At 42.6% G+C, this 23,629-nt stretch overlaps 1 protein-coding gene across 1 annotated transcript; it reads right to left on the bottom strand.

Moving 5' to 3' along the window:
- Nucleotides 1-759: 759 nt before the first annotated feature.
- On the bottom strand, nt 760-22,446 carry CCDC183 (coiled-coil domain containing 183). The gene is made up of 14 exons (XM_043980931.1): nt 22,377-22,446; nt 21,368-21,489; nt 17,426-17,503; nt 16,744-16,911; nt 15,998-16,102; nt 9,495-9,617; nt 8,956-9,078; nt 8,705-8,759; nt 6,470-6,570; nt 5,149-5,309; nt 3,597-3,762; nt 1,945-2,061; nt 1,738-1,834; nt 760-881 (listed from the first exon to the last, which is right to left on the bottom strand). Exons 1-14 carry the CDS (start codon nt 22,444-22,446, stop codon nt 760-762), a joined length of 1,608 nt encoding a protein of 535 aa, XP_043836866.1.
- Nucleotides 22,447-23,629: the final 1,183 nt, after the last annotated feature.

Below are 23,629 nucleotides of genomic sequence, written 5' to 3'. Positions count from 1 at the left end.
CTGTCTCCTTCCTACCTTCCTAGTTATTCCCTTCTATGTTCTCTTTCATCCACTGATACTGGCCTTCTTCCTTTTGCTTGCACAGGATGCTCTGTTTCCTAATTGGGCATTTTTTCCAGATTGCCTCCCATGCCTAGAATGCTCTCCCTCCTTATCTCCACTTCCCAGTTGCCCTGGATTCCTAATTTAAGTCACAGCTAAAATCCCACCTTCTACAATAAGTTTTTCCTCATTCTGCTTAATTCTAGTGCCTTCTCTCTGTTGATTATCTCCAATTTATCCAGTGTATACCTTGTCTATATATATAGTTGTTTGCATGTTGTCTCTCCCATCAGACTGTGAGCTTGCTTTTCTTTGTGTCCCTAGCATTTAGCACAGCGCTGGGCAGGTAATATTTGACAGACTGAAGACAAATGAGTTAGTTATAGAGCCAGAACGATATCCCAGGTGTCCCAATCCCCACATCCAATGCCCTTTTTGCTTCCCTGTGCTGTCTTCAACTCTGCCTCCCTGTAAATGGAGTTCATAGAAGGCATTAGGGGCTGCTCCCCCCATTCTGATATGACTATGAAGTCCTATCTTCCCCACCCCAGGAGCTGCTGCATGGACAGGAATGGCTTGTGCTACATTCAGTACTGAAAAAAAATTTATTTGTATAATAAACTGACCATGAAAGTAGGCAGTCCCTTGTGAGCTGGAGAGTTGGACATGTTGGCCCTTGTGGGGTTAAGGAAAGAATCAAGGCTAAAGAAGGAACCATTATTTCTTCTTTAGTTTCTTGGCATTTCTGAGTTTAGCTTCAATCAAATTTTCACTTTGCTTCTTGATCTCATCTCTGGAAGGAACATAGCTATGTTCCACATCAGGAAATTGGAAGGATTCTAGAAAAAGTATAAGGCAAGAGGAGAGGGGAAGAGCTTTGGGGTACCACTGAATAGGAGGCCATCTGTGGAGTGTTAACTTCTCACGAGGGTGGAGAGTCATTGGATTTGGGCTACCATTGTCAGTCCAGGAGAATGGCTTACTAGCAACCCCCAAATTCACTATATCCCATCCCCCTTTCCTACCTACCAGGGTCTTCAGCCTACCATTGTCTACAGTTAAATAGGAAATCAAGGAGGAAATACCCCATAACTAAACCTTCTTCCCATACTGCATGTTATTGAAATAAATCCCTCTGAGATAACCTATAGCACATGTTCCAGTTATTTTCCTCATGCCCTACAAGTGTAAACTTCTATTTCTTAGTCAGCTGATGGGTGTGTGGTTGGGTTGGTGTGGCAGAAAGGCTCATCTCTGCTAATTCAGAGACTAAGAACGGGTGCTGGGGGGCAGGTTCTCAGAACACAGTCCACTGTCATTGTGTGGGGGGAAAGCTGATGGACAGTGTGTCAATCTAATTGCATATTGCCTCGTATACTTCCAGCCCCTCCTCTTTGGGAATACTTCTCTGAATCTCCAGGAATGTTCAGCTACAGGGCTATGTGGGGTGTCTAGCACTCTCCACAGAATTTCCCCAGCCCCATCAGGGACAACTAGAAACTTCAGCTTCTGAATTCTCCTCAGTTAAAACCAGGACCCACCTCTGATTCCTGCCTCTTATCCCTATTGCCTAAGGTTTATTTGTGGGATTGGGGGAGAGGGAAGGTGGATTTGCTGAAGACAAGATCAGCAGCCTCAGACATTAAGCTGAATGGTTTTCCCCCCAGATTTATCCCCTAGGACACTGTAACTCACCTCTCCCATCATCATCACCATCTTCAAAAGTAACCTTCACATTATGTTTCTCTTGTAGAGTCGATTCCTCTAGGAAGTTTATCACTTTCTGGGAGTTCTGAAAAGCAAAGATCTCATCAGATGGACACAGGGGAAAGGATCTTGGGAGAAAGGTTGGGAAAGGGGGTACATATAAGAACTTTTCTGTCTTAGCCCTCCCTCATTTACCTCTTCAAATATCTCTGCATATTTCTTAGTTCTTTCTATAAGATAGAGCAGCTTCCTCTCACAATATTGTAGTTTGCTGTAGGCATCTTTGGTATCAGCAGGACCAGGCATTCCTTTCTGAAGATAAAGAAATGTCTGTTTTCCTCTCAACTTCCACCATTGATCCCCTCTCTGAAGGGAGAGCTTCCCCAGGGTCAGAATTTCAGATGGGAGGGAGTGTTGGGGGATGGGTCATGTCTTTATTGCCTTTTTTATACTCCTCTGGGGAGGTACAAGGTAGGAAGTGAGAGGTACCACCAGCTCAGAAAAACAAGGACCTAGGTAGGGTTTGGGGGACTAAATTCTCTATAGCATCAGAAGTAGGGGGGGTATTAAGGAAGACAGAAGTGAACCGGAGAAGCTTCAGAAAATAGTACATAACTAAAAGGAGGGGGAGGGATGGCTAGATGAGGCTTGATTCAAAAGATTATATATTATAGAGGCAATATTATATAAGGGTGGAAGTTGAGAGGAAAAGAGACACATCTTTATATATTATATATCGCCTCTATTATATTTTATTTATATATTATATATATTGCCTCTATAATATATAATCTTTTGAATCAAGCCTCATCTAGCCATATATATATAAATATATATAAAAATATAAATATATAAAATATGTTATAAAGGCAATAGACTAGGCCTTTTAAACCTACAATGAGCAAGGCTGAAAGGGAATATAACTAAAGGCTATAAAATCATGGCAGGAATGAGAGAGTGCCCTGGCTATATTCACCCGAACTAGATCAAAGCTATTTCCCCACTTCTACCCCCACCTCCACTCCTAACCTTTGAAGCTCCATTTTCGGGGTGAGGGGACGACAATAGGGTTTAAGTGACTTGCCCAGGGTCAAAGAGCTTTTAAGTGTCTGAGGCCAGATTTGAACTCAGGTCCTCCTGACTCCAGGCCTAGTACTCATTTTTTATTCTCTAATTACTACACCTATGATTTTTGTCAATGTAGAAAGCTCCCAGGGAAGAACTCTCTCTACCGATATAGGTCATCATCTTTAGGACAACTTACTTTTCTAAGACTTGCCTGAGAGTACTAATGTGGTTTGTTGAGAATGCCACAGCTGGAATGTGTCAGAGGCAGGCCTTGGACCCAGGTCTTCCTGTCTCTGTGGTCAGTTCTCTATCCATTATGCAATACTGCCTCCCCCCTTTGAAGCAGATCATTTTATGACAAATTACAGCCTGTCCTGCTTCACCCACTGAGGAATAAAGAAATGAAACATTCTCCAAGAATGTCTTGGTGGTTGGGCTGTTAGTATAAAAAGGTTCCATTGACCTTATAATTTTTTTTCTTTTTTACAAATGAGGAAACTGAGGCCCAAGTTTAGACAGTGGGGACAAAGCCAGGAATCCAAATCTAGCACCTTTCCTCAATATACCAAGATATCTTAATGATAGAGACTCGGCAGATTATTAGGGGACTGAAAGGTTTGAGGGGATCATTTCTAATCTGTAAAGTCATTTCTGGCAGAACAACCATGACCTCCTCCAAACTGACTCTCCCCAGAACCATCAAACTGAGAGGAGAACTTCTTGTGTTCCTGAGGGAGAGTGAAGAGAGTTGGGCTGAGCTTTGGCCAGAGCAGCGCTACCTCTGAGGGCAACGTGATGCCTATCAGTCGAATGAACAGATTGTCGATGCCAATCTGGATATTGAGAAGCAGTTGTTCACTCTTCACCAAGTTGTGGTTTTCCAGCTGGAGTCTTTCATTCTCCTCTTCCAGCATCTCCTTCATTTTCTCCTTTAGCTTCTTAAATCTGTAGGTCCCAGAGCCCAGGAAGAAGCAAGGGAATGGGTACTGAGTCAGTCAGTATGGCTCCTGCCTAGGCTAAAGACAGCTTAGTCCTGGGAACTCACAACCTAAGTGCCATTCTCGAGTCCTCACTCTCCTTCCCCTCTTTCCCACATCCTACCAGTTGCCAAGTCCTGTTGATTCTACTTTTGTATCATCTTATGAATACACTCCCTTCTCCTCCCAGCACCGCCACCACCTTGGTGAAAGCCCTCAGAACTTCTGGAAAACTGCAATAATCTCCTGATTGGACGCTAGACCTCAAATCTCTCCCCACTCTAGTCCATCCTTCAATAAGCTGTCAAAGTGATCTTCCTAAAGTGCAGGTCTGACCATGTCACCCCCATATTCAACAAAATTTACTGGATTCCTTTCATCTACAGGATCAAATATAAAATCCATTGCCTGGCTTTTAAAACCTTTATAACCTAGGGCAGGGAGGTGGCACAGGGGACAGGCCTGGAGTTAGGAAGATATGAGTTCAAATCTGCTTCAGATACTTACTAGCTGTGTGACTCTGGGCACTTAATCCTGTTTGCCCCAGTTTCCTTATCTGTAAAATGAACTGGAGAAGGACATAGCAAACCACTCTAGTATCTTTGCCAAGAAAACCCCAAAAGGGGTCACGAAAGGGCTAAAACAACGGAACAACAACAAAAACCTGGTCTCTTCCTACCTTACCCATCTTCTTATACATACTCTGAGATCTAGTGACACTGTACTCCATTTCCTGACTCTGGGCATTTTATTTTATTTTATTTTATTTATTTATTTTTTTATGGGGCAATGGGGTTAAGTGACTTGCCCAGGGTCACACAGCCAGTTAAGTGTCAAGTGTCTGAGGCCGGATTTGAACTCAGGAACTCCTGAATCCAGGGCTGGTGCTTTATCCACTGTGCCACCTAGCCGCCCCAACTCTGGGCATTTTCACTGGCTGTCCCCCAAACCTGAAATAACTTTCCCTCCTCCTCTCTGCTTTCTGTCTTCAAGACTCAGCTAAAGTCCCACCTTTTGAATCCTCTTAATGCTAGTGCCTTCCCTCTATTGATTATCTCCGGTTTATTCTGTATATATCTTGTACATAGTTGTTTCTATGTTGAACTTCTTGAGAGCAAGGACTATTTTGTGCCAATCCCCAGTGCTTGACCCATAGTAGGTACTTAGCAAATGCTTGCTGACTTGACCTGGAACTCCTACTCAGCCCATAGTCCTTTTCATGCTTCCCATGGATACAATAGAAGCTTTTAGGGGCATTCAAGAACTGTGAGAACTTACTCCTAGAAAGGAGCCAGGCTTAGGGGAAGAAAAAAGTCCTGGGCTTGAGGATCAGTAGGGTTACCCCCTCCTGTACCTGTTGATATTTGGGTTCTGATGAAACTTGAGCAGTGCCCGTTCTAAGTCCAGTTTCTGCAGGAAGGCCTCAAGTTCCTTCCGTTTCAGTTCATATTCCTTGGTCTGCTGCAACAGATTTTCCTGTGTGTTTTTCTGGGCCAGGAATCTGCCTGCGATATCCTATTTGGTATGCAAGGAGAGAAGAGTGGGGGAAGAGGTAACACAGGCTGAATAGGGACACCAGGAAGGAGCACAAATAGAGCTTAGCACAACCTCTTCCCTTGACATTGCTGGGATATAGCTCCTTTCTCAAACTCCACAATTCCCCAGTTGGCCAATTATGGACTTTGCACACAGAAGTGTTCAATAAACTGTGCTGATTGTTAACTGGTAGCTTAATTTGAACTTAGTCTATGTGTAGAGTTAGGGCTGGAAAACTTGGGTTTTTAAGTCCTTCTGATGCTTACTGGCTATAACCCCTGGACAAATCATATACCCTCAGATGGACTGAGGAAGCTCTCTGAGATTCTAAGTTACAGAAGAGTGGTTAGTTTTCTCACCAATAAAAAGGAAACTGACACCTCTGTTGAGGTGTCAAACACCTAGCCTTCAGGTCATACCACTCTCAGTGCTGCTGGAAGACTGGATTAAAATGTAATTGGGAAGTAGTTAACAAAGTAAATAAAAATATAAAAAATTGTTGTTTAGTTGTTTTCAGTCTTCTGATTCTTCTTGACTCCTTTTGGGGTTTTCTCAGCAAAGATACTGGAGTAGTTTGCCATTTCCTTCTCCAGCTCATTTTACAGATGAAGAAACAAAGGCAAAAAGGGTTAAGTGACTTGACCAGGGTCACACAGCTAGTATGTGTCTGAGACCAGATTTGAACTCAGCAAAATGAGTCTTCTTGGCTCCAGGCCTTGCACTCTATCCACTGTGTACCTAGCTGCCTTAATAAAACATAGATAATGTCAATATGTGGTTTTCTAAGTCAATCTGTGGCCTGCAGGAATCCTTATGTGGCCTTATTTCAATTGGAGTTTGATACCACAACCCAAACTAATGAAATCACAGGTTCAATTTTCTCCCTGCTCTTTCCCTCCCAGGAAAGGGGTGTGTGTGTGTGTGTGTGTGTGTGGTGGTGGTGAAGGGGGGGAGTTAGTAAGGGGATGGGAGTGGGGAGAGCAGTAGTGAAAAAGGTGGGGAAGCTCATGGGTATAGAATTGGAAGGGACCTTGGAGGTCATCCATCTTTAGGTTGGTCTATATATTGCAGTTACCATCATCTCTTCCCTGACTCCAGGCCACCTCTGGACCCGAGGAAAGAAGAGAAGCCATTCTTACCCAGAGGTGAGAGCACTGTACAGCAGTCTTGACCTTGTCCACTATATGCGTTACAGATGCTTGGTACTCAATATCCGACTTGGACACATCTTGCTTTTTTCCTGGAAGGGGTAGAATAAAGTCATCATGTAGGGATGGAGATGGAAGGTAAGGGAGCTATGGAGTCTCTTCCAAACTGCCTGACCACCACTGTGTCTCTGAAAATACCCAGTCATAGTATGTTTGGGTTGGAAGAGGCCTTATGGGATTATGTAATCCAGGACATTCATTTTACAGATGGGAAAAAGGAGTTTCTAGAAGATGACACAATTCAAGAATAAACTCAAGTCTTCTGTACCCTAAATACCTTCCCTCTTGATACCACTACTTAACAGTCAGGAAAGAGCCATAGGGTGGGGGGATCTGGGGGCTGGGGAGAGGCTGGGGATGGAGTGAGTTGTGAGCAGTACTCTGACTAAGTAGCTTGTGGGGCCATCTTCTCTTTTTTCTTTTTTTTAAAAAGAAGCTGCCAAATTCTACCTCTTTCCTCACCTTTTTATACAATAAAGCCATGTTAACATGAGTCCCTGAGAATTTAGAGTTCTATTCAAATTTGTGTATTTGGGAAATCAAGAGACTCATCCTCCTATGTCAAAGTCATACCCTGTAAAAGCCATTGGACACCAGGGTTCTCAATGCAACTGAAGCTGCTTGAATGCACACAATGACCAGTAAGTGATAGGCTGGGCCAGGCCAGAGGCTGGAGATGTCAGCTCAGCTATGCACCAAGGCTATGGGGGCAGCTCACAGTTGTCAGTTTATTTAGGAAGTATACTCTTAATTAAATTTTTTTTTTTTTTGCGGTGCTATGGGGGTTAAATGACTTGCCCAGGGTCACACAGCTAGTAAGTGTCAAGTGTCTGAGGCCAGATTTGAACTCAGGTACTCCTGAATCCAGGGCCGGTGCTTTATCCACTGTGCCACCTAGCTGCCTGCTAGGAAGTATACTCTTGATCCTGATGGTAGAAGAAACTAATTCTTGGGTATAGTGAAGGAAGAACGCTTTTCTAACCTTTGCAGCTAAAATAATTGAGTCAGTTTAAAGAACAGTGGTGAGGGTGGAGCAGCTAGCTGGCACAGTAGATAAAGCACTGGCCCTGGATTCAGGAGGATCTGAATTCAAATTTGGCCTCAAACACTTGACACTTACTATCTGTGTAACCCTGGGCAAGTCACTTAACCCTCATTGCCCTGCAAAAAAAAAAAGAACAGTGGTGAGGGGCAAGAAGACAGTGGCCAGTTTGATGTGTATGAAGGAATGTAATACAGAGAACATTGAGAGTGAATTTTATGAGTCAGAGGAGATCCACTGTGAGTTAAGGATGGGGTCTGCAATGCTAGGTGTTGTGTAGGCATCCAGGTAATGTTGTGGATAGAGTGTTGGACTTTGAGTTAGGAAGGCCTGACTTCGAATGCTGTCTCTCACATTGAGCAAATCACAACCTTTCTCAACTTTGGGGATAATAATAGCACTCATGTCATAGAGTTCTGAAGATCAAATGAGGTGATATATGTATAATTCTTTGCAAACCTTAAACATATATGAAAGTATTATTATTATTGCATTTAGTGTGAGAGTTCATGAGGTGAGCAGTTGTGTTCTGTTCAGGGTCACAGTATCCTTTCCCATGAACTATTATCACCTATATCAGTATTAGGAAGCAGAGACAAGAAAACCTGACCAGATTCTATAATATATGCACAAACACACACAAATACAAATGCATGCATACATATATATATATACACATACATACATATATATTTGTATATATGCACACGCATGTATATATGTATGTTTGCATGATGAGTTCCTGAGTGCTCAGGGTAGAGGGAAGAAGCAAAGCTTGAGAGTGTGATTTGGTCTATAATAATACTAGTAATAGTTCATATTTATACAGGTTTTGAGCTTTGGCAAAGCACACCACCTACAATATCTGATTTGTAGGGTCTGGAGCTTAGGTAATTACTATTACTCTGAGCCCCTGACCCCTTTGGGTTCCTACTCCAGAACCCAAGCCCTATGAGTTGGTTAGGTAATGCATGGATTGCCCAAGGAATCCTCACGTTCCTTCATATGGGCCTAATGATTGGCCCCTTGGGGCCTGAAGGATTCTTAAAAGTGAGAAACCGTTCACCAGGAAACCAGGCAGGAAGCTAGGACCCAGAGAAGTTACTCATCTTTTTTTTTTTTACCTTTTGGCGGCTCTGAGGTCACCAAGGTGGAAGGAAATTCCAAGTCTCGCCTGCCCTTTGGGGGTGGGGGTAGGAGGAAACAGAAACATTGGTTGTATCAGTCATGGGTGGTTATCTCTTTAGAGGAGGAACTTGGATGGAGAGTGTGTGAAGCCTTAGCCCCTCTTGCTGATGTGGTCGGAACATGGACATTTTTCTTCCAAACACTCACCCAACTGGACCCTTTTACTCCCCACCTCCAAGGGTCTCACCCTCCTGTGCCTGTCACTGGCACTGGAATGAATCTTATCAATCAGTTTCTTCTGCTGTGTGAGCTTTTGTTCCCTGGCCCTGCGCTCTGCGAGAAAGGCCGTCTCCATTTCTGTCATGTTAACCTGGGAAGGAATGGAGAGAGGGGGAATGACCGTGATCCACAAACCGATTCCATTCAGCCAAGCTGATTTACCTCTGCCTCATTGCCCCTGGCAGACTCCTCCAGGGTCAACCCAGGCTGACTCATTTTGTGGCTCAGGGCTCTGTGTGATCACAGGAGTGTGTGAACAAAACTGAGGTCCCAGACACCTCTCAGGAAGCAATAGCCTTAGTAGAATATAGCTGAGGAAGCAACATGATATGTGGGGATATGTGGTCAGGAGGGTCATGAAGGTGAGGTTAGTGAACCTTTGAGGTGGGAAGTGGGGAGAAGTGAGGATTGTTTAGCAAACAAATATTCCCAAAGGAGAAACTTGGTTTAGAGCTAGTCCTGGGGGCTCCTTCATCTTTTTCCCTGCTCCAGTTCCAGTTTCCTGACCTTGGCTTCTTCTGTCATTTTTATGGCTTCGTGGGTCATTACAGTCATGTCAGAAAGATCCTTCTGGTATAGTAACACCATGTTCTGCAGCTTGTCTAGCTGTGGTGGGTAGTGCGCCAGCTCCTGGTAACAGGGACACAGGGAGTTTCTTCATGCAACAAACATTTATTAAAGATCTGTATATATTATTTTGTAATACACTGTGCTAAGAGCTGGGGATACAAAAACAGTGAATGAATGAAAGATAAAGTATTAAGCACTTACTAAGTGCTAGGCACTGCTAAACATGCAAACCTATGCTCATGAAGCTTATACTCTAAGGGGGAGATAACATATATTGGGGAAAGGTGACTAGGGAAGTGTTTTGGTCTGGGCAATCCCAGGAATGTAGAATGGAATGATAGAGCAATGGGTTGACACTCCTATTCTTGAAGTAATAGTAGTGTTGACTTGTTTACAGAAGGAAAAATGAAGTAAATCCTACCCCTAAGAAATTTACATTTAAAATAGAAGGAAGAAACTTATATTTAAATGGGGATACAATATCTAAACATATAAATAAATGGAAAGTAAATTGAGGAAGGGGAGGACAATAGCAATAACAACTGGAGAGACTGGGGAATTCCTTAAAAGGGCTGCTGGGTGGTGCACTAGGTAAGAGTACCGGGACTAGCATCAGGAAGATCTGAATTCAAATCCAGCCTCATACACTTACTAGCTGTGTGACTTGGGGCAAATCACTCAACCCCTATTTGCCTCAGTTCCTCATCTGTAAAATGGGAGCAGATTGGAGAAGAAAATGGCAAACCGCTCCCAGTATCTTTGCCGAGAAAACTTAGGGTCAGACATGACTGGACAACAATAGCTGGTGCCTGAATAAAGAAAAGGGCTCTTCAGGGACTGGGGAGAGGAAGTGCTTTCTGGTTATGGAGGATGGCAATGGGAAATGGAATGCAGAATCTGGGGAATAGCTAGTAGTCTAGTTTGGTGGGAATGTAGAATGCATGAAGGTGAGTAATATGAAACGTATTGGACTGTAGGACGAGGGCTTGAAATGCTATATTTTATCCTGGAGGCAATAGGGAACCAATGAAGATTTTTGAGTAAGGGAGTGACATGATCAGACTTGTGCCTGAGAAAGATTGCTTCAGAGGCTTATGGAAGGGAGAGATTGAAGTAAGCTATTGCGATTGTCCAGGAGAGAGCTTATGAAGATTTGAACTAGGGTAGTGGACAAATGGGCATACAGAAGGACAGATGTGAGAGCATTGTTATATAAGTAGTATTGATTACTTAATAATTGATTGACTGGGGGGCAGTAAAATGGAGAAGTATCAAGATGGAAAACTGATTATGAAATTGCAAAAACTGGGTGACTGGAAGAAGGTGGAAAATCAACAGGGAGAGAGGATGGTTCTATTTTGTATATATTGAGTTCAAGATGCTGATGGGATATCTAGATGGAGATCTTGTCTGGAAGGAGGTGGTTGATAATGTGAGACAAGGTCAGCAGAGAAATTACAAGTAGCTATATCTATTTTGGGGTTAATTCCATTTGTAAGCAGCATTGATACAGAGGAAAATACACTGGCCTAAGTTCAAATCCAAATTCCTTACTATTTGTGTGACTTTGGGGGCATTCATTTAACCTTCTTGGGCCTCACTTTTCTCATCTGTAAAAATGAGGTAGGAGGATGGACCTCTAAGGGCCCTTCTAGCTTCAAATCTATGATCCTGTAATCTTTTGAACCCATAGCAGATAATGAGTATCCTAAAGGAGTAACTTAAGGGAAACAGTATATAGAAAGAAGGGGGCCCATGATGTTGCCTTCAGGTGTACCCCACAAATATGGTGGATGGGAAATGGATGAAGATCCAGCAAAGGAGACTGAGAAATCTATGAGCCTTCTGGATATGACATTCCTGATATATGGAATGGTTAGACAGGTAGGAGCAGAAACAGGAGAGAGCAGTGTCACAGAAGCTGAGGGAAAAGGAGAGGAAGGGGTGGTCATTGTCAAAAGCCACAGAAGTCTGGGGCAGCTAAGTGGTGCAGTGGATAGAGCACTGGCCCTGGAGTCAGGAGGACCTGAGTTCAAATCTGGCCTCAGACTTGACACTTATTAGCTGTGTAACCTTGGGCAAGTCACTTAACCCCAATTGCCTCCCCACCCCACCCCCCCAAAAAAAATCCACAGAGGTCAAGTAGGATGAAGACTGAGAAAAGGTCATCAAATTTAGCAGTTAAAAGAGAGAGAAGTTTCAGGAAAATGATCCTCTCAGAAATCACATTCCAAGGGGGTAAGTAGTGAATGGGAAGCAAGGAAGTGGAGATAGCAGAGTCAGATGGCTTTTTCTAGGCATTTTCAAAGGGGAGATGGGATAATAGTATGAGGGAATGACAAAGTTAAGTGAAGGTGTTTTTTATGGGTGGGAAAGACCTGGGCATATTTGTGGGCACTGGGGAAGGAGACAGTAGAAAAGGCTGAAGAGAAGGATAAGGAGCAATGATCCAAAGGACAAGCTCCTTTTGCTTGGGAAGGAAGGAAGGAATATGATTAGGAAAACAAATAGGTGGATTGTATGTGGGCTTGGTAGCCCCAGTTTGCACACTGGCTCTGACTCTGATTTATGTGGGGAATTAAGTGGCTGCTGTTGCAACAGTGAGGTTTTTGTTTTTGTTTTGCAGGGCAATGAGGGTTAAGTGACTTGCCCAGGGTCACACAGCTGGTGTCAAGTGTTTGAAGGCGTATTTGAACTCAGGTCCTCCTGAATCCAGGGTCGGTGCCTTATCCACTGCACCACTTAGCTGTCTCCAACAGTGAGTTTTTTAATAATTTTTATGTTTGATGGGCATGAGGTGGCAAATTCATGATTTTCCTTTGTATTCTCTTAATAAATAAATAAATAAATTTTTATTTATTTTTTGGGGGTGGGTGGGGCAATGAGGGTTAAGTGACTTGCCCAGGGTCACACAGCCAGTAAGTGTTAAGTGTCTGAGGCCAGATTTGAACTCAGGTCCTCCTGAATCAAGGGCCAGTGCTTTATCCACCTGCACCACCTAGCTGCCCCCTGCTTAATTATTTATTGATGGTGAGGCAGATGGTGTAATAGATAGAGAAAGTAGGCTTAAGAGGATTAGTATCCCTTGTTCAAGGTTGGTCTCTGACAAACTAATGGTGTACTTCTGGGCAAGTCACTTAACTTTTCAAGGCATTGAAGAAACTCAGCTCTTTTAAATCTTAAGTTCTAGGATATCTGTAGATCAGCATGGATAGAAGGAATTTCCTCCATGGGATGCAGATTTCTATGTATGGATGAAGCTTCAGGATTCGAGGTCCCTCCACCCCAAATTTTTAGTGAGGATGAAGTTTTCCAAATGTTTTTGTTTTGTTTTTGTGGGGCAATGAGGGTTAAGTGACTTGCCCAGGGTCACACAGCTAGTAAGTGTAAAGTGTCTGAGGCCGGATTTGAACTCAGGTCCTCCTGAATCCAGGGCCAGTGCTTTATCCACTGCACCATCTAGTTGCCCCCCAAATGTTTTTGTTTCTTCTTTTGTGAATTGACTGTTCATATTTTTTTGGCCTTTTGTCCATTGGACAGAGTATCCTTCTTATGGACTTCCATCAATTCCCCAAAATTGTGGCAATTATGCTTTTATATGACATATTCATTGTGCATATTTTCCATTCTGTTTCTTTTTTTTAAAAGAACTCTTTAATTGCTTTGCATTGTATAATTAAAGATGCATATAATTAGACTCATTATTTTTTCATTTCTTTGACAGAGATTTATCTCCTCTACATTTGGAATAAGGACATTATTTGGATTTTTTCTAATTTGTTTATGATTTCTTTTGCATATTTAGCTGATTAATCTATCTGGAGGCTTTTGTTCTTTGTGGTATGGGGCATGTGCCTAAATTTACTTTTATCTATGTTATAAAACAAATTTTACAATATCATTCATTGAATAATGATTAATTTCCTCAATGCTTATACCACGGTTTGTACTGTACTAATCTTTTATTTGTATTTCTATTTTTAGTAGCTCTTTTCTGTTCAACAGATGTATTTTTCCATTTTTTAAATCCAACATCAGACAGTTTCAACAAATTTCACTCTAACATGTTTTGACATCCATGACAATCCTCACTTTCAAGACAGACCTTGGAGTTGATTCAGCTGGAGAAGATCTTAGTGTGGGTTTAACAGTGGACTGTGTACATGACAGGATAAGCAGACTACAGAGGTGGTGTAGTAGAGAGATGCCGGACTTGTCAGGAAAACTTGAATTTTAATCCTTCCTCAGACATTTACTAGCTGTATAACTCTGGGTAAGCCACTTAACTTCTGTCTGTCTCAATTTTTCCATCTGTCAAATGAGCAAGTTAAACTTGATAGCATTTATAGTTTCTTCCAGCACTAAATCTATGCTCCTATGGTCTCGTTAGAATAAGGTAATTTTTTTAGGCACAGTGAACTTAAGAAGACTGCCTCCTAAGAATTTAAGGGGTTTACAGCGTGTAGGGGTAGAGGGATTGCCCACAGGAATGAAATTCTGTAGCTTAAAACATTGAAATAATATTTTAAAGCTGCAAGGGCAAATCCTAGGATGGAAAACTTTTCAAATTTTCTATTCTAAACTGATTGAAAAATGGGAAAGCTTCCTCTGTATTGTCTTATGAAATTCTCTCACAATGAAATAGGTCCTTAACAAATATTCACTGACTTGGGCACCTGAATCATGTGCGTATGTTGGGTGGTAAGAGAAAGCTCAAATCCTAGCTTCTGCTGGAGGCCTTTTCTGGTTCCCCCCCCCCTCACCCCCAGCAGCTAGTGCCTTCCCCTCTGAGGTGGCTTTCCACCTGCTCTGTATATAACTAGCATGTACCTACTTATGACATGTCTTCATTAGAAGATGTCTTTTAGGGAAGGGACTGTTTTTAGCTCTTTGTACCCAAAGTGTTTAGCCCAGTGTCTGGTACATGGTGAGTGCTTAATAAATGCTTTTTGATTGAAAGAGGGGGGAGCACTGGAGAAGCCAGAGAAGGAACTGCTGGAATACATACTTTTCTTTCTTTCTTTTTTAATGGAGGTGTATGAGATGATTATGGATTTGAGTCAGATTAAACTCTGAGGTACCCAGCCCCACCCCAGTATAGTTAGTTTAAAAGTTTATTGCTTGTCAAATTCTCACCATCTCCTTTAAGTTTTATTGCCAATTTATAGTATTTTTACTTCTGTTTAGTCTCCCCACTTGTCAGCTACATCTTAGTTTTATCTGGAATCCATCATGTGTCAGAACCCCAGTCCCTGCTGAGTGGGTCGGGGAGTTCGCCCACCAATTCAATACTCAGGACTCAAGAAGAAAGGGCAGGTGATCACAGGGCTCGGCACAGGATGCGGCAATTGAGTTGAGACCAGATGTTAAGTGACATGTTTCTTTTTCTCAGAGCAGAATCCCCTTGACCCTAGGGTCCCAACAATGGATTATTCTTTTATTCTTTATTCTATTTCTTTGATTTCCCAACAGATAAATTTTAACCCTGTCATCCTTCTAAAATTAACACAACTACAAAACAATGCTGAAACACCTGAGTGACTCTTCCTGTTATTCAAGTTGAATATCTTTAGAGATAGGGGCCGGGAGAGGGGAAGGGGGAGTCAGTGGGAACTGTGAGATCTGAAACATCTGACTGTCACTCCTGAATTCCCTCTTCCTTCAGTTTGACCTTGTTCCCCCTCCTCTTTTCCCCCTTGTTCCTGGAACACGCATACATGTCACCATACATTGATCACGAGCTAAACATGCACCCTGGGTGAGACAGGATTGGATGTTAGATTGTGAGCTCGCCCTAGTGTGCATGGGGACTTCCCCCCCAGACCAACATTCTTATAAAAGTTCAAGGCATGTATTAGCTATTGCGACTCAGTTATTGAGTTTGCCCATTCCTGCAGGAATGTAATAAATCTGTCTCTGCTTGACTTGGTGGTCTCCTCAAGTTATTTGGGTAAACTGAGGCAGTTTGCTCCAAACAGAGGTGATCTCTCTATTTTGGCTTTTGGTTGGTAGCATGGAAGACAGAGCTAGAGATCCTTTAGCACAGGAGGAGAATTCCCTCAAGGCAATGCTGTAACCCTACTATGGCACAGATTTCACTTTGAATTGGTCAGTCCCCCAGGGGCTAGTAACAGGCATTAGATTATTATTGCGGTGGGTTGAGGTCAAAGTAGGGAAATCATAGGTAGACTCAAATCTGAAATATTGGAAGGCACTTTAGACATGGTCTGGTCCAATGCTTTCATTTTACTGATGAGGAAACAGATCTAGAGAGGTTAAATGATTGCCTAAAACCACAGAGGTAGTTGAGATTTGAAACCAGCTTTCTATAAATCCACTGCTTTCTCTGTACACTAAACAGACTTCCTGTGATTAAACTAGCCTGCTTAAAATGCAGTATGGAGGGGCATGGAAGTGGGAAAAGGAGGGATGGGACTCACTTTTTTCAGATAATCCAACAGACGAACGTAGAGTGAATAGATGTTCTGGCTAGTGTCGATCTTGATCACTGTCTTTTCAATATTGTTCTCTAACTGACGAATGATCTGGACAAGACCAGGAAGTTGAGAGCTTTATGTATGTTGGTGTGTGCATTTGGTAGGAATTACTGGAGCACAAAGGGGGTGCCCAAGGGTAGGAAGATGCTTGAATGGGACAAGAACAGAGCCATAACTAGGGCGGGGCAGGTGGGGCGTTGCCCTTGGGTGTTAAAATTTAGAAGGTACTGAATTTAGAGGTCACTGACAACACTTGGAATTCTTCAGAAGCTAGAAATAACAGAGCTTATCACTTAGTGAAAAAATGAATTTAAAAAGGAAGCTACCAAATAGTGAGTTGGGAGGTACTCCTTCCCAATCCCCATTTTCTCTGCCCCTCCTGCCTCCCCCATTGCAGCACTGGGTTTGCACTCTGTAATCTCCATCTCCTCATGGGGTGGGGGTGGCGGGACAGGGAGGGGAAAGTGGGAGAGATATTTTTCTCTTTTTGTGGGGCTTACCCTGGGAGTGGTTTATGGTATTAGTTCTCTGGACACAGCAAGTTCTGGGCAAGGCTCTCCTTTGGTCTTAACGCTGAGGGGCCTGAGGCTGGGATCTTGAGTGGTCTCTCTCAGAATTGGAATTTTGTTGTTAGGGATGAGGGGAAGTGCTAGCATAGAGTCTCATGTTCCATGGGGCCACCTTCTCACCTGTAGCTGCTGCAGCTCCTCTTTGCTACTGTTCTGCTGGTTCAGCAGATTATCTAGCTCTATCTGCATGCTTTCCAGCATCTCCCCTCGCTGCCGAACCAGGTGCAGCATCACATTGTGAACGTTCACACGGTCAAAAACATACTTACGCAGCTTTTCCCGAGCTACCTGTGAAGGTGCAAGAGGGCTGGGCCAGGGCCATGATGCAGAGGGAAGGAGAAGGACATAGGAATGGATACAAGGGGGAACTTGGGGAAGAAGATATAGTGGAGACATTGGGATGGAGCCCAAGACTAGTGATGGTACAAGGATGGAGGCTGGTATGGGGCAATGGGCCAGGAATAAGATTGTATGTTTCAGCTCTGTAGAGCATAACTTGTCCTTCTTTCAAGGTTTCCTTTTGGGTTTCTGCTTCAAAGACATCATCTGCTACCCTCAATCATGAGCTCCAAAAGCCAATGGCAAGACTTCAGAGTTTATGTCAGTGACTGGGGAGGAAGCAACTTCACAATTTCCCTGTGATCTGAGGTGGGCTGCCTTTGGGGGCCTCTTTGTTCCTGGGCATAACAGGTGGGTATTTTTGAAATTGTTCCACCTTGGACTATTCTTTGAAAGGGGTGGGTAGGAGATACTCCTTCCACATTCTATGATTCCTGACTATGCCTCTTCCCTTAGTTGTTACCTCCACAGTACTTCGGCAGGTGGCCAACTTCAAAGGTAAGTTCTTCCGGCAGGCCCGGGAAATGGTCCATTCATCATACTGTAGGGTTGAGGGAAATTTAGCTGACCAGTTCCAGAGCCACAGCTGGCCCTCCCTTTATACCCTGATGTCCTAGGGTCCAGCCTCAATCCCCAGTATATCCCCCACCCAGTAAAATTAATAAATGTACATATTTATATAGTGCTTTAAAGTTTACAAAGCCCTTTCCTCACAGCTACCCTGTGAGGAAGGTATTGTGAGTATAATTATCTCAATTTTATATTCCCTATTTCTATGAAAGGTACAATTATTCTTTTACCTTCCCAGGTTTGTAGTTGTCAATTCTTGCTTTTTCTACTTCCACAACATGTATTGCATCTGAACCCTTCTCTCAGACCCTCATCACTTCTCAATTACACTATTGCAACAGCTTCCTAATTGTTCTCCCTAATTTAAGTGTCTTCCTTTTCTATTCTATCCAACACATTGCTTCCAGAGAGTAATTTCCCTCAAGTGCAGATCTGATCATGTGATTCCACTAGCATAAAATATAAAGTCCTCTGTTAGCTTCTTAAAGCCCTTTACAACTTGGTCCCCTCTTTCCAGTCTCATTGGACACATTTCATCACATTCACACTGTAATCCAGCCCTCTGGCTTTCTCTCTGTTCTCCACCCAAGACACTCTGTCCCCCATCTCTGTGATTCTGTATTGGCTATCCCTCATGCCTGGAATGCACTCACTCCTTACCTCCACCTTACAGAGTCCCTTTCTTCCTTTAAGATGCACTTAAACATCATATCTCTGTGGCTCTCCCCTCCCAAACGACCCATATTTAGCTACTTTGTATATATTTGTATTTATTAAAACTATGCTACACATATTCTTATATATGTTTATCTTTCCAGTTAGAATGTAAATTCATCGTGAGAGGGAATTTTTAAACTTTTTATCCCCAGAGCCTAGCATAATGCCAGGCGTAGAGTAGGTGCTTCATTAATACTTGATTGATGAGGAAACTAAAGCTCAGATAAAGTGATTTGCCCATAGTTAGTTCTTCAATTAGTGACAGAATCAAGACTCAAAGGTCTTCTGACTTTAAGTCCAGGATGCTTCCCTTCTTCCTCAAATCTATTGCTCTTCCTTGCTAAGTTTCTTCGGTTCTCCTACCCCAAGTTCAATTCTTACTGCCTCACATCCCTCCCTACAACCTGTTCAGCCCAGCCTCTCCTACCTGATGCCATTTTGGGCAGACTGTGAGGCATGTTATGGTGGATAGAACATTAGATTTGGGAGACCTGGGTTCAGTTTTTTGGATGCTATATTTTGGATGCTAGCTAAGTGACCCTTGCCAAGTCAATTTATCTCAGTTTCCATGTTTGTAAAATAAGGATAATATTAACACTCACCTCAAAGACTTTTTGTAAGGGTCAGTGACAATGTATAATGTTAATAATAATAATTAATATGTTAATGTATAATTATAATAGATGGTATATGCTATATATTTAATAATAGAATTAAGATGTCATTTTGCCAACCTTAAAGCACTATATAAACATGAACTATTATTTTTATTATATTCAATTAAGGATCTTCCTCCATATATTCTAGCTGTGCCTTCTTCTTCTATTTCACTTGGTGATCTCATCAACTTTCATGGATTCAATTATCTCTATGTTGATGATTCTCAAATCTACTTATCCAGCTCTAACCTCTCTGCTGACCTCCAGTCTCACATCTTGAATTTGCTTATTAGACATCTCATCTATTTTTTTTTTTTTTTTGGTGAGGCAGTTGGGGTTAAGTGACTTGCCCAGGGTCACACAGCTAGTGTCAAGTGTCTGAGGCTGGATTTGAACTCAGGTACTCCTGACTCCAGGGCCCGTGCTCTATCCTCCTGTAGACATTTTAAACTTACCATGTCCCAAACTGGACTCATTATCTTATCTTTTCCCCTTTCACTAACTTCCCTGTTACTGTCAAAGATCAAAGATACCATTGTCCTCTGTTACCCAGGTTCAAAACCGAGGTTTCATTCTCAACTCTTCACTCTTTCACCCCACCATGTCCAACCTATTGCCAAGACCTGTTGATTTTACCTTTGTAACATCTCTCGCACAGGCCCCCTTTTCTCTTCTGACACGGCCAACACCCTGGTGCAGACTTGAATTTCCTCATGCTTGGGTAATTGCAATAGCCTGTTGTTTAGTCTGCCTACTTCAAGTCTCTTCCCCTTCCAGTCCATCCTCCACTCAGATGTAAAAACGATCTTCCTAAAGCTCAGGTCTAGCTATGCACCCCCTTATCAATAAACTCCAGCGGCTCCCTCACCTCTCCAGGACCCAGTATAAAATCTTCCTTGGCATTCAAAGACCTTCATAACCTGCCCCACCCCTTATCTTTACAGTCTTCTTATACCAAACCTCCCACACCCCATGTACACTTTGATCCAGTGACACGGGCCTTCTTGATGGTCTCTCAAAAAGACACAATTTCAGAGCATTTCCACAGATTGTCTATCCCTCAAGCATGCAACCATCTCCCTCCTCATCTCGGTCTCCTCGCTTCACTGGCTTCTTTCAAATCCTAGCTAAAACACCACCTTTTACAGGAAGCCTTTCCTGGCCCTCTATAATTCTAGTGTCTTCCCTCTGTTAATTTTCTTAAAAATTTTAATTTTAATTAAAAAAAATTTTTTTGGAGAGGGGGAAATGAGGGCTAAGTGACTTGCCGAGGGTCACACAGCTAGTAAGTGTCAAGTGTCTGAGGCTGGATTTGAACTCAGGTCTTCCTGAATCCAGGAGCAGTGCTTTATCTACTGTGCCACCTAGCTGCCCCATCTGTTAATTATTTTAAATTTATCCTGTCTATAGCTTATTTGCACATTTTTTTTTTTTTGCATGTTGTCTTCCCCCATCGCAGGTACTGTCTTATACCTTTTTTTGTATCCTCAGGGCTTAGCATGGGACCTGGCACATAGGGAGTGCTTGCTTAATCAGTGTTTCTTGATTGACTGATCCATAAGATATAGTACTCTCCAAGAGCAGGGAGTGTCTGTCCTGTCATTCTGTAGCCTTTCTGTAAAATGGGGTTGGAATAAACTACCTCTAAGTTTCCTTCCAGCTCTAAATTCCTATACCTCCAAGTTCCTGGAGGCTGGGGAACATATTTCTTTTGCAGCCAGTGCAGTTCTCTTACCTAAGATCCTGGGCTGTGGTGATGTATGAGAGCCTCCTTGGTTTATGGACTCTCCTAATTAGGGAAATGTGGAAAGCTGGGGCTTTTAATTCTGTCCTATGTAATGACCAACTTGTCTCTCCACATCTTATGGTTCCCCTGTCCCATATTCTACTTAGTCTATTTTGCAACCGAAGTTGTCCCCACTTGGGAGGAGGTTCTTTGGAGAAGTCCAATGATCATAGATCTGGATTATAAATCTAGAGTTGGAAGGGGCCTTAGAGTTCAATTAGTCTTGCCTCTTCTCTTCTTTCATTTTATAGTTGAGGAAATGGAGCCATGAGGAGGATAAATGACCTGTGCAAGGTAGTAAGTGTCAAAGGTAGGATACGAACTCAGGTGTTCTGACAAATATTACAAATGACTACTCCTTGTCTTTTTCTCCCAGCCTAGTGCCAAACTCCTTCCATGAAAGGTGGAGATGGGGTGGAGTAGCTTAGGGACCACATGACTTTGGGTCATGGGGCTGAGGGAATCTAGAGAAATAGTTTCTTTCCTTTCCCTTCTAGGGAATGGTCTTATGACCAGAAAAACCCAGAGCAGAGGGAGAAAGGTATCCCAGGGTAAAGTCTTGGAGAATCTAGATGGTGTGTGTGTGTGTGCGTGTGTGTCCCAGCCTAGGTGGCTGTATTCTACATAAAAACTATGGGTACCAGTCTGAGGTCCCTTAGATCAAGTTCCATACTCTTTTGGCAACTGTCCAGTCCTGGTAGAAATGTCGGATGTTGTTCTGCAGTAAGTTAATCACATCCTTGTTCTGGACTGTCTTCTCCTCCAAGGACTTGCATTGTAGAACTCGGCCTTTTTCTGTGGGTAAATCAGAGGCAGCATGGAAGGATTTAGGAGTCAAGACATGAAGGAGTAGTTGCCAGAACTCCCAGTGGCACCCTGCTCCAAGACTGACTTGGAGATCTTATCTAGCTAATCCTAGTGATGGTCTCTGAGAGTAAAGCCCTGAAAGACACCTTCTAATCAGTCTGACTACCTCACCCCCATTACCGACATGGACCAATGGAGTATTTGAGGGGGAAATGACTTCTTAGGATTGGTCCTGAATCAGTAAATAAGGTATCAGATTGTATTGTTTCCTGCTCCTCTTAGCCATGTTCTTTCTTCACAGAATATAGAGATTTGTTCAAAGCAAACAACACTCATTCCTAGGAGAGTCTCACGGGTTCCAAACTGGTAAGAATGGTTCTAGGAGGGAGGGAATGTAGAGGATGTGGGGAGAGGGAGACACTGGGAACACACTCTCTAGAGTTCCACAGTTTATGCTGCTCCCCATGACAGTTTCATCTTTTGCCTCCTTCTCCTTCCCTTACTGCTATACCTTTCCTCTGATTTCTATTTGGTTGCCCAAATCTCATATTTTGGGGCCCAGTTCAAGTCTTACAACCTTCCTGGAACCTCCCCCAAGCCCATACTTTGACCTTTCTCTCCCTGAATTCCCAGAGCCGTATCTGTGCCATATTTCAAACTTTTGTTACTGACTTGTTCAGTATTGTTTTCTACTCATTTGTGTTAGACTTTTTGGAGTCTGAGCCTCATAAGGTTGAGGTCCAGATTATCTCTTCCATTTGTATACCCACAGAGTACCAAGTGCATGTCTGGGCAGACAGTAGATATTCTGTTTCCAATAGTTATCCACCCATCATGCCAGGGTCCAAGACTGAATGAATGGGTATAAAGCTTACCCTGGAATTTGATGATGGTTTTTAGCTCTTGGATCTTATCCTTCAGGTTATCTATATCATGGACCCTCATGGTGACACTCCCAGGTCCCTCTCAAGTCTTCTTTCCTTCCCCAAAGGGGGAAGCTCTCAAAGCTCTGGTGTTAACTGCCCACCTTCCTCTACTCTGCTCGATGGGCTAAGTAGTGTCTCTGATCCGATTGTCTCATTAATTGTGAGCTCAGTGGAGCTTTCTGTGACATAGTATAGGATTCTCAATTCTCATAGAATTCTGGAGTCCTAGACTTGCAATTACTCAACTAGTCATTTTCCAATTCCCTAAGAGACCCCTTAGGCATTATTCTTGGACCAAGTAAAATTAATTTTGTGGTAATTAATTAATTATAATACTCTAATATTGGGGTAAGGAGGGAGAATTATCTATTCACTTGATATAGCCAAAAGAACATTGGATTTGGAAACAAAGGGCGTAGTTTCAAATCCTTTTACTTATTACTTGTCTGACCAAAGATGAACCTTTTCTCTTCTCTGCACCTCAGTTTCTTCATCTCCAAAATGATCCTCTCTAGGGTCCCTTTCGGGGCCAAATTTTATTATCTATTCAGGTTAACTGAGCATTTTACTCATGTAGATCTGAATAATGGCCCATAGGCAAATTAGCAGGGGCTTGGACCTAGACACAGGCAAATATTTTTGAATTTGCTAATATCACGGTGTGTGTGTGTGTGTGTGTGTGTGTGTGTGTGTGTGTGTGTGTATCCCTATTTCTTTTCCCCCCCATAGTGTGTAACATCTCAGGTCAGGGTATTTTGTTTGTAAATTTGTTTTGTATTTACCATGCTCTATTTATGCCTGTATTTTATCTCCTTATTCAACAGAAAGTTGTATGAGGGCAGGGATGAGGTCTTACATGAGTTTTGTATATCTCTCAATACTAAACACAATCCTTAGCCTAAATTAATTTGTTTAATATGTACATATTAAAATGCTAGATTTTTGTTTATGATGGTCCCTCCTCATCTTCTCTCCATTTATATCCTCCTCTGGGGCAAAACTTCTTAAATTGGGGGTCATGAACAATTTGGCAACAGTAAAAGTTTATGTATACCTATTTTATATACCTATATACCCAGGGTTGTGTAAAAATTTCTCCAGTGAAAAGGGGTCATTAGTGGAAAAAATTTAAGAAGCTCTGGTCTAGGGGAACCACCTTTGAAAGTTGAGAAGGCCCCCATAGCACATAAGCCCACTCTACT

Source organism: Dromiciops gliroides, chromosome 2 (genome assembly GCF_019393635.1).
Source record: "Dromiciops gliroides isolate mDroGli1 chromosome 2, mDroGli1.pri, whole genome shotgun sequence".
Lineage (NCBI taxonomy): Eukaryota > Metazoa > Chordata > Mammalia > Microbiotheria > Microbiotheriidae > Dromiciops > Dromiciops gliroides.
The sequence above is the reverse complement of the archived record's forward strand: the minus strand, read 5'-3'. Positions and strand labels throughout refer to the sequence as shown.

Coding starts and splice junctions, on each gene's coding strand:
- CCDC183 (XM_043980931.1), bottom strand. CDS start 22,446: ATGAGGGTCCATGATATAGATAACCTGAAGGATAAGATCCAAGAGCTA. Junction 17,504..21,367: donor ACTGGACAGTTGCCAAAAGA/GTATGGAACTTG, acceptor TCAACCCTACAG/TATGATGAATGGACCATTTC. Junction 1,835..1,944: donor ATGCAGAGATATTTGAAGAG/GTAAATGAGGGA, acceptor TTTGCTTTTCAG/AACTCCCAGAAAGTGATAAA.